Source organism: Triticum dicoccoides, chromosome 6B (assembly GCF_002162155.2).
Source record: "Triticum dicoccoides isolate Atlit2015 ecotype Zavitan chromosome 6B, WEW_v2.0, whole genome shotgun sequence".
Taxonomy (NCBI): domain Eukaryota; kingdom Viridiplantae; phylum Streptophyta; class Magnoliopsida; order Poales; family Poaceae; genus Triticum; species Triticum dicoccoides.
Genome location: NC_041391.1, coordinates 52,331,550 through 52,341,782, shown reverse-complemented (window position 1 = coordinate 52,341,782; position 10,233 = coordinate 52,331,550). Strand labels below are relative to the sequence as shown.

Here is a 10,233-nt window from a genome sequence, read left to right as displayed (position 1 = left end):
ATGGAGGGAGTTGTGATTAATTCTGGAGAGCCAACTGCCTTCGAAGAAATTAACCTCAGGATTCACAGGACACAACTAAGAAAAGATACTGCAACAAATAATGCAAACAATGACGTGAGGACCTTGTCGTTGATACTAATATTGTTTACAAATGATACAAACATAGTACATGATTTGGAGCTCAATAGTCAATTGGAACGATTGGTAGTTTAACCAGTAAGCCAGTATGTAGTTAACACTAACAGAGCATCAGACGTAAGTAGAGCAACATACTACTGTATGTAGTTATTACGAAGATGAAAGAATATTACAAGGTCGCATTTATTTATCTTTAGTATTCGGTAATAACAGTGGTATATAAGCCAGACCGTACGATCAGGGGTTGACCAACCTACAGTTGGTCCTGATCTGCCCGACCGTTCCGTTTGGCGGGCTGAGGTTCCCCATCTTTATCATCGCGGCTGTGAAATCGGCAAAGAAGGCGGCGTTGTCTCCTTTGTACTTGAGCACTATCTTAGCCTGCGTCTGGTTGTTCTGGGGGTACAGCACCTGGTCGGAGTGGAGGAGGCCGCGCAACCCAGTGAGGTCCGTGTAGTACTTATTGTCGAAGACGTTCTCCGTCGAGTCCAACGGCGCCAGGAAGGTGTCGCCGGCGGGGCCATTTTGGGGGCAGTTGGCCTTGAGCCCCTGGGCAAACTGAAAATCGATGCGGTCTTCGTTGTAGAGGCGGAGCCGGTAGTTCTGGCACTGCGCGGAGCCGATGGTGTGCGCCCCGGAGAGCACGGTCATCTCGGTCGCGCTCAGGCCCTTCCTTTGAAACCTCGCGATAAGGTCGCTGTTGTCAGGAGGGTTACTGACGAGGTTGGCAAACGGCGGCGGGAGGTCCCTGTTCGCCAGGTCCATGCTCGCCGTGGTCGAGTCGCGCCTGCCGAGCGGCACCGTCCAGGTCGGCCCGCGGAGCTGCAAATGCAAACGACATGCCGCCGGTTCAAATGAATGTATAGTACTACTTGCAAGGCATTTATCTATCTGCACAGTTTCCGCGTCCGGTACTAGGTACGTACCAGAAAGGTGCCGTCCCGTGCGGCGAGGGCGAGGATGTCGGCGCAGGAGACGACCCCGGGACAGGCTTGATCCACTGCAGTCTTGATCGTGTCGATGACCTCGAAGCCGCGGAGGGAGTTGATGTTCCCAAAGGCGTTCTTCTCGCCGACGAAAGCCGGAGCAGTCGCCGTAGCAGGCACGTTGTCCAGGAGGACCGATCCGTCGCACCGCTAGCCAAAATCAAATGCCAAAATTATATACTGTGCGCGCAACGCAACGCAAAACGCGCGTGCATGACATGTTACAGAATATCTCGATCTGAGCCAGCCAATTGCATATGGATATTCTCGTACCTCGACGAAGCAGTCGTGGAAGTGGAGCCTGAGCAGGGACGCGCCCATCCGTTTCTCGTTGGTGACGGTGGTGTTCATGATGCTGCGGACGATGGCCTCCAGGTTCGGGCAGGTTGAGGCGTAGAAGGTCGGGCTGAGCTGCCCGTAGGCGCCGGAGACGAAAAGGGCTAGTAGCGCGAGGAATGCGCAACGCCAGCTGGTGGTCTAGGACGCCGCCATTGCAAGGGTCTGGCTGGCTTGCTTGCTTGGGGCTTGGGGGAATGGCACGAGCTGGTTGATGGAGTATGCACCGTACCCTTGCCACTACTTATAGTGCAATTGCGTCGCATCCATGCAAGATATAGCTGGCTTTGTATGTTACGCTCTCCTCACCAAAGTCAGAGTTTACCTCTCGGTGGCCATGCATGCGTGCAAACTTCGCCATCGATATGGCGCTGGTTGTCCGGTGCAACTAGCTAGCTTACAAGTTGTGTTGCGCTGGCATGGTAAATTAGTGACAGTACTTGCAAAGTCAAAGCGTGTAGCTTAGCGAGAATGCCGGCGTCGTGCATGCATGCAAGCTTTACCGATCGAGAATGCATGTGCTCATGTGCTACTGTCAACGTTTGGCCACCCCAGCCGAGCATGCATGCTTGAACCGCGCGCATGCATTGCTTCTGCACGTGTTACGTATTAAGAGAGCTGGCTCTTGGGAGCTCCAACGTATAGCTAAATCGTCTGTCGATCGCGTAGGGACGTTCTACATGTACTGCCACTTGCCTACTTGTGTGTCTATAGCCAGCTGGCTTGTTGCCCTTGTTCTTCATCGTCACTCCACTGCTAAAAGTAACCATTGACGTGCTTCATTTCGTCGTTTTGCGTGCATCTTTGCTGACAACGACGTCACCTTCACACGGCAGGAGTATACGTACGTACGTGTGATATGCGTGTGTGCGTGTACAGCGATGATCATGAATTACTATTAATTTTTGGGGAAAGAGTGAATAAATCACACTTTAGCTACATGTGATGTGAGTCGCCTGCATTTTGAATTTGGGCCAGTAGATTTTTTGGCCGTTCGATCTGTTCGAGATTCATGCATTTTTGTTTCTTTCTAGCTGGTGCTTTTGGTCTGTTGGGCTGGCTGGAATCCGACTTAAAAAATGCTAGACTAACCGCGTCAGTCGATTTGCTTGTAGGTCTCATTCCTGACGCCCGTTTAGGCCATGTTTGGTTCATAAGTCCTAAGATTTTTTTTAGTTCCAACTTATAAGTCTCAAGTCCCTAAAAAGTCACTACCTGTTTGGTTCCTGAGACTTATAAGTTTCTATAAGACCATAGTACAACTATAAGTCCCTATAAGACTCTCCTTGAGAGTCTTATTTCATAAGTCTCAAATGCCCACTTTAAGTCCCTATAAGTCCCTCCTGTTTGGTATAGATGGGACTTATAGGGACTTTTTTAAGTCCCGAAACCAATAAGTCCCTGGAAACAAACACCCTCTTAGGCTCGTGAGGCTCGTGAGCGCAGCCCGCGTTGCGCAGGTGACCGATGATGGGGTTATGTACCTAGGGTAGGGTCATGGACCTGATCCAAGTAACTTACCCCAGGACATCCTTAGAAGAGGTCGCCTTCCAGTCGACCAACGAAGATTCACTCGACTGGCCTGAAGGACTCGACCAGGAAGACTCACTCGACCACCAGGAGGTCAAGAGGCACTCTGCACTGCAACAGGCCTGTAATCAAGTAGACTTTATGATAGTAAAGGCCTTTATGTGGGGCGTTACCAGTAACGCCCCAGACTTAACTCACCTTAAACCCTCTCCTGCGTGGGCTGGCTGGGGTCCTGGCGCACTCTATATAAGCCACCCCCCTCCACAGGCAGAAGGGTTCGGCACCTTGTAGTTCATACACTCATAATCCACTCGACCGCCTCCGGGCTCCGAGACGTAGGGCTGTTACTTCTTCCGAGAAGGGCCTGAACTCGTACATCCTTTGTGCTTACAACCTCTCCATAGCTAGGACCTTGCCTCTCCATACCTACCCCCACTCTACTGTCAGGCTTAGAACCACGACAGTTGGCGCCCACCGTGGGGCAGGTGTTTTAGCGATTTTGTGGAGAAGTTGCGATTCTTCCGAGTACTTTCATCATGGTGTCTGCTGGAGTTTTGGTCGAGGGTCAAGAGATCCGTCTCGGCACTCTCACCTTCATCGCCGACGACTCCGCATGGCTCCAGGAGGCTCCACTCGACGTAGATGCGCTCCCCGTCCGCGGTGCGACGCATTTTCGCGCATGTGTCCGCGGCGTTCTGCTGCGGCAACCGTCGACCCAGTATCGGTCGGATCCTCCATCGTCCACCCTCCCGGTCTCCCGCCAGCGCAAGCGCTCAGGCCGGTCGAGGCTTCAGCGATGGGTGAGTCACGCGGTGGCTCGCCAATCGGCCACTACCCAAGTTGCGGCAATCGAGCCCAACAAATCTCTCTATGGCTTGTTCGATCAGTCGACTGGCTCCGTAGAGACTGCATCCGAGTGCGGAAGCAGTGATCCAGCGGCGGAAATCTTGATGGTCGACGGGCCCCACAGCCCTCCTGGCTTCGCCCGTGGTGGTGGAGCAGGTGACGGCGGCGACCCTGCACGAGGCTACGAAGAGTACCAGCCCGAGCCACTCGACTCTCTGCAAAGAGAGGAACTCCGCCGCAGGAACGAGGATCCCCTGCGTATTCCCATCGCAGGAGAAACCCCCGAGGCTCGTGCCTTGGAGGAGGCGCGTCTGGCCAATTTGGCCGAGCGCACTCGACTGGAGAACCTTCAGCGAGCACTCGACGAACGCGCGCGACAACGAGTTCCCGACACCAGTCGACGTCAACTCTTCCCGCCGACTCAGGTATATCGAGCCCCAATTCAGAATTTAGCAGCTGCGACCCGTATAGCAGAGTCCATCCAGCCTTCGCAGTCGGAAGCTGGCAGAGGTTTGCTGCAGATCAGGGATCTGCTCCGAGCAGCAGGAGATCAGAATTCAGCCGTGTCTCAGTCGCGCAACAGAATTCACAGTCGATCCGTCACTGTGAATACGGTTCAGTCGGCTCACAGCCCCAGATCGCCTCCGCGGCGCGAAGGGCGTGAGAATCGGCGAGATCAATATGGCGACAGACTCGACCGAGATGATAGGCGTCGAGTGCCCTATTCCCCTCCGAGGGGTGGGTCTTACGCTCCTCGGCAGCCAGATGATAGGCGTCAGTACAGTACAGGGCGTAGGGTTCCAGTTGACCCCAGAGAGCCAGGCTTCGACGCGCGATCCATTATCGTGCAAGGGTTGGTCGACCGGAACAGAGCCCATCGAGGCGCACTCGACAGAGATGTACCCACGAGCAGTCGAGTGCATGTTTCTGGTCCTGAATGTTTCAGCAGAGCTATCAGAGCCGCAGTGATTCCCCCCAATTTCAGGTTGGCAACAGGAGTCAGCAAGTTCACTGGTGAGTCTAAGCCTGAAACTTGGCTTGAAGACTACCGAGTGGCAGTTCAGATTGGTGGAGGGAACGACGAGGTGGCCATGAAGCATTTACCCCTCATGTTGGAAGGTTCTGCCAGGGCATGGTTGACTCAATTACCTCCCAACAGCATTTACACTTGGGAAGATCTGTCCCGAGTGTTCGTCAGAACGTTTGAAGGGACTTGCAAGCGTCCAGCTGGATTGACAGAGTTGCAAGTCTGCGTGCAGAAAGCTAATGAGACTCTCAGAGAGTATATTCAGAGGTGGATCACTTTGCACCACACTGTGGAAAATGTCTCTGATCATCAGGCAGTATGCGCCTTCAAAGACGGCGTCAAGAACAGAGAACTGAGTTTGAAATTTGGTCGAACCGGTGACATGACCTTGAGTCGGATGATGGAGATTGCTACCAAGTACGCCAATGGTGAAGAAGAAGACCGACTCCGAAGCGGCAAGCACAAGCCGAGTCAGTCGGAAAAGGGAAACACCAGTCGGAAACAGAAGCGGAAGGCTGAACCGGCAGCTCCTGGAGAGGCTCTGGCCGTGACTCAAGGAAAGTTTAAGGGGAAACCAAAAGGATCCTGGAACCCCAAGAAAGTAAAGGATAAAGAAGGAAACGACGTGTTGGATATGCCATGTCACATTCACACGAAGAAAGATGAAGAGGGGAATATCATTTACCCAAAGCACACCACTCGCCAATGTCGACTCCTGATCCAGCAGTTTCAGGGAAAACAGTCTAAGGACAAGGAGAAGGAGTCGGACAAGGCCGAAGACAAAGAGGACAGTGAGGGAGGATATCCGCATATCAACTCCACTCTGATGATCTTTGCAGATGTGGAAAGTAGAAGTCGACTGAAAGTGATTAACCGAGAGGTGAATATGGTTGCCCCAGCAAAGGCAAATTATCTGAAGTGGTCTCAAACGCCCATCACATTCGACCAATCTGATCACCCGACTCATATTGCCACCCCTGGGAGGCAAGCTTTGGTGGTCGATCCAGTTGTCGAAGGCACTCGACTGACAAAGGTGCTGATGGATGGTGGAAGTGGGCTGAACTTATTGTATGCAGACACATTGAAAGGTATGGGCATTCCGATGTCCCGACTGAGCACTAGTAACATGAGCTTCCATGGAGTTATACCAGGGAAGAAGGCCGAGTAACTCGGCCAGATAGCTCTGGACGTGGTGTTTGGTGATTCGAAGCATTTTCGCAAAGAAAAGTTGACGTTCGAGGTCGTGGATTTTCAGAGTGCATATCATGCCATTTTGGGGAGACCAGCCTATGCACGGTTCATGGCTCGACCATGTTACGTGTACCTCAAATTGAAGATGCCCGGCCCCAAAGGTGTGATCACTGTCACCGGTGATAGGAAAAAGGCAGAAGAGTGCTTTCAGAAGGGCTCCAAGATTGCCGATTCCCAGGTGACAGCAGTCGAGTTCGAAGAATACAAGCAAAACGCAGATCCGAGTGACTTGCTACGATCCAAGAAGCCCGCCACAGAGTCTGCATTCCAGTCGTCCGGTGAGACGAAGCCTGTTCACATTCACCCGACCGACCCCGAAGCAGCTCCCACCCGCATCTCCACGACACTCGACCCAAAATAGGAAGAAGCGCTCATCCAGTTCCTCCGTGAGAACTGGGACATTTTTGCATGGAAGCCTGCTGACATGCCAGGTGTTCCCAGGGGGCTGGCTGAGCATCGCTTAAGAGTCGACTCATCTGCCAAACCAGTCAAAGAGCATCTTCGGCGGTCCGCCGTCCAGAAGAGAAAAGCCATTGGTGAAGAAGTGGCTCGACTGTTGGCGGCAGGATTTATCCGAGAGATATACCACTCCGAGTGGCTCGCTAATGTCGTCATGGTTCCTAAGAAGGACAAGTCGCTCCGAATGTGCATTGATTTCAAGCACATCAACCGGGCCTGCCCGAAAGATCACTTTCCTCTCCCTCGCATAGATCAAATTGTTGACTCGACCGCGGGATGCGAGAGGTTGTCTTTTTTAGATGCTTACTCCGGGTACCACCAGATCCGTCTGTACGGGCCCGATGAGGTAAAAACAGCTTTCATCACTCCATTCGGGTGCTTCTGCTATATCACCATGCCATTCGGCCTCAAGAATGCCGGGGCCACATTTATGCGAATGATTCAGAAGTGTCTACTCACTCAAATCAGTCGGAATGTGGAAGCTTATATGGATGATATTGTTGTCAAGTCACGAAAAGGTTCCGACCTGCTCGCTGACCTCGCCGAAACATTTGCCAACCTCAGAAGGTATGATATCAAGCTCAATCCATCAAAGTGCACATTTGGAGTTCCTGGTGGCAAGTTACTCGGTTTTCTCGTTTCCGAACGGGGAATCGACGCTAACCCAGAGAAGATTGGCACTATTCTCCGAATGAAACGCCCTGTGCGAGTGCACGATGTCCAGAAGCTTACTGGATGCTTGGCCGCACTAAGTCGATTCATCTCACGACTCGGCGAAAAGGCACTGCCTCTTTACCGACTGATGAAGAAGGCTGACAAGTTCGAGTGGACTCCAGAAGCTGATGCAGCGTTTGCCGAGCTAAAAGCTCTGCTCTCCACCCAGCCGGTGCTTGCTGCTCCAATCAGCAAAGAGCCTCTGTTGCTCTACATCGCAGCCACAGGACAAGTCGTCAGTACTGTGCTAACGGTCGAGCGGGAAGAAGAAGGAAAAGCTCTCAAAGTTCAGCGTCCAGTGTATTATTTGTCTGAAGTCTTGACTCCATCCAAGCAGAGATATCCTCATTATCAGAAACTTGTGTATGGAATATACATGACCTCAAAGAAGGTTGCTCATTATTTCTCTGACCATTCCATCACAGTCGTCAGCGACGCTCCACTATCAGAGATTTTGCACAACAGGGATGCAACTGGTCGAGTGGCCAAATGGGCGATTGAACTTCTTCCCCTTGATATCAAGTTTGAGGCAAAGAAAGCCATTAAGTCCCAGGCGATAGCAGATTTCCTCGCCGAGTGGATTGAACAGCAGCAGCCGACTGAAGTTCACTCGGAGCATTGGACCATGTTTTTTGATGGCTCTAAAATGTTGAATGGTTCCGGTGCTGGGGTTGTCCTAGTTTCCCCCAGAGGAGATAAGCTCAGATATGTGCTCCAGATTCACTTTGATTCCTCCAACAATGAGGCAGAATATGAGGCCCTCCTATATGGGTTGCGCATGGCCATTTCACTCGGCGTCCGTCGCCTAATGGTCTATGGCGACTCGGATTTAGTGGTCAATCAGGTGATGAAAGAGTGGGACGTGAGAAGCCCAGCCATGACTGGATACTGCAGTGCAGTGAGGAAGCTGGAAAAGAAGTTCGAGGGGTTGGAGCTCCATCATATACCCCGACTGAAAAATCAAGCAGCTGATGATCTAGCTAAGATATGTTCCAAGAGAGAAGCCATTCCGAGTGGTGTGTTCTTGGAGCATATACACACTCCGTCAGTCAAAGAAGATCCTTTCACCGAAGAAACTCCGCAGCCCAAGAGCGCCACAGATCCGACTGAAGTTGAAGTTCCAGCGGTGGTCGACTTGATCATGGAGGTTTTGGTGGTCATTCCCGACTGGACGATTCCGTATGTCGCATATATCTTGAGGAAAGAGCTTCCGGAGGATGAGGAAGAGGCTCGACAGATCGTCCGTCGATCTAAGGCCTTTACCGTAATCAAAGGACAATTATACAGAGAAAGCGCGACTGGAGTCGGTCAGAAGTGCATAACACCAGAAGAAGGTCGACTCATCCTCAATGATATTCACTCGGGAACCTGTGGTCATCATGCGTCCTCTCGGACCATCGTGGCCAAAGCATACCGAGCCGGATTTTACTGGCCCAAGGCGAATGAGATGGCAAAAGAGATAGTGGATAAGTGCGAGGGATGTCAGTTCTACTCGAATATGTCGCACAAGCCTGCGTCAGCTTTGAAGACCATCCCACTCGTCTGGCCTTTTGCAGTTTGGGGGCTGGACATGGTCGGTCCTTTGAGAACAGGACGAAGTGGCTTCACGCATGTACTGGTGGCAGTCGACAAGTTCACCAAGTGGATCGAGGCTAAACCAATCAAGAGCCTTGACACCGGTACTGCTGTTAGCTTCGTCAGGGAACTAATATTCAGATATGGAGTCCCGCACAGCATTATTACGGATAATGGGTCGAACTTTGACTCAGAGGAATTCAGAGCTTTCTGCAACTCCCAGGGCACACGGGTCGACTACGCATCAGTCGCCCATCCGCAGTCGAATGGACAAGCAGAGCGAGCTAATGGACTAATTCTTAAGGGACTGAAGCCTCGACTGATGCGTGATCTCAAACACGCGGCTGGAGCTTGGGTCGACGAACTTCCATCTGTACTCTGGGGACTGCGGGCCACGCCGAATCGGTCGACCGGAAGAACTCCATTCTTCTTGGTCTATGGAGCTGAAGCAGTCTTGCCGAGTGATCTTCTCCACAATGCTCCCCGAGTCGAAATCTACAACGAAGCAGAAGCTGAACAAGCGCGGCAGGACGCAGTCGACCTTTTAGAGGAAGAAAGGGAGATGGCTCTGATCCGGTCGACCATCTACCAACAAGATCTGCGCCGTTTCCACGCCCGAAATGTGAGAGGTCGAGCCTTCCAGGAAGGAGATTTGGTTCTCTGAGTGGATCAGCACAAACCACACAAGCTTGCTCCTTCTTGGGAAGGCCCCTTCATAGTCACCAAGGTCCTCCACAATGGGGCGTACCGTCTTTACAACGTCGAGCATAATTTCGACGAGCCCCGAGCTTGGAACGCGGAGCTACTCCGCCCATTCTACACTTAAGTTTTATCATTCGGATGAGTTGCAATAAAGTACTTTTGTAGTTCATGGACCTCAAAATAATAGTGTCATAGTTCCTCCATAATATCTGTCACTTTTTATTTTTGTCCAATGAAATTCCCCTCAGTGGGTGACTTAGCTGCGAATCCGTTTCGCCTAAGTTTGTAAAAATCCTACCGAGTGGTGAGCCAGACTCCCACTCGTAGGCTTAGCTGCGAATCCGTTTCGCCTAAGTTATCAAAATCCTACCGAGTGGTAAGCCAGCCTTCCACTCGGAGGCTTAGCTGCAGCCTCTTGCTCGCCTAAGTTATAAAAATCCTAACGAGTGGTAAGCCAGCCTTCCACTCGGAGGCTTAGCTGCAGCCTCGTGCTCGCCTAAGTTATAAAAATCCTACCGAGTGGTAAGCCAGCCTTCCACTCGGAGGCTTAGCTGCAGCCTCGTGCTCGCCTAAGTTATAAAAATCCTACCGAGTGAAGAGCAACCCTCTCACTCGGGGGCTTAGCTGCAGTCCAAGCACTCGCCTAAGTTATAAAAATCCTACCGAGTG

General features: G+C 51.9%; 1 protein-coding gene across 1 annotated transcript; it reads right to left on the bottom strand.

Moving 5' to 3' along the window:
* Nucleotides 1-124: 124 nt before the first annotated feature.
* On the bottom strand, nucleotides 125-1,650 carry LOC119324167 (cationic peroxidase 1-like). The gene is made up of 3 exons (XM_037597935.1): nucleotides 1,398-1,650; nucleotides 1,065-1,274; nucleotides 125-960 (listed from the first exon to the last, which is right to left on the bottom strand). The coding sequence occupies exons 1-3, from the start codon at nucleotides 1,473-1,475 to the stop codon at nucleotides 376-378; spliced, it is 873 nt and encodes a 290-aa protein (XP_037453832.1). The 5' UTR covers nucleotides 1,476-1,650; the 3' UTR covers nucleotides 125-375.
* Between the last annotated feature and the right edge of the window lie 8,583 nt (nucleotides 1,651-10,233).

Bases quoted from the DNA above. Each gene is read 5' to 3' on its own strand.
- LOC119324167 (XM_037597935.1), bottom strand. From the start codon at position 1,475: ATGAACACCACCGTCACCAACGAGAAACGGATGGGCGCGTCCCTGCTC. The intron at 1,275-1,397 runs GTACGAGAATAT...GATTTTGGCTAG, and splicing joins TCCACGACTGCTTCGTCGAG to CGGTGCGACGGATCGGTCCT. The intron at 961-1,064 runs GTACGTACCTAG...TTGCATTTGCAG, and splicing joins CACGGGACGGCACCTTTCTG to CTCCGCGGGCCGACCTGGAC.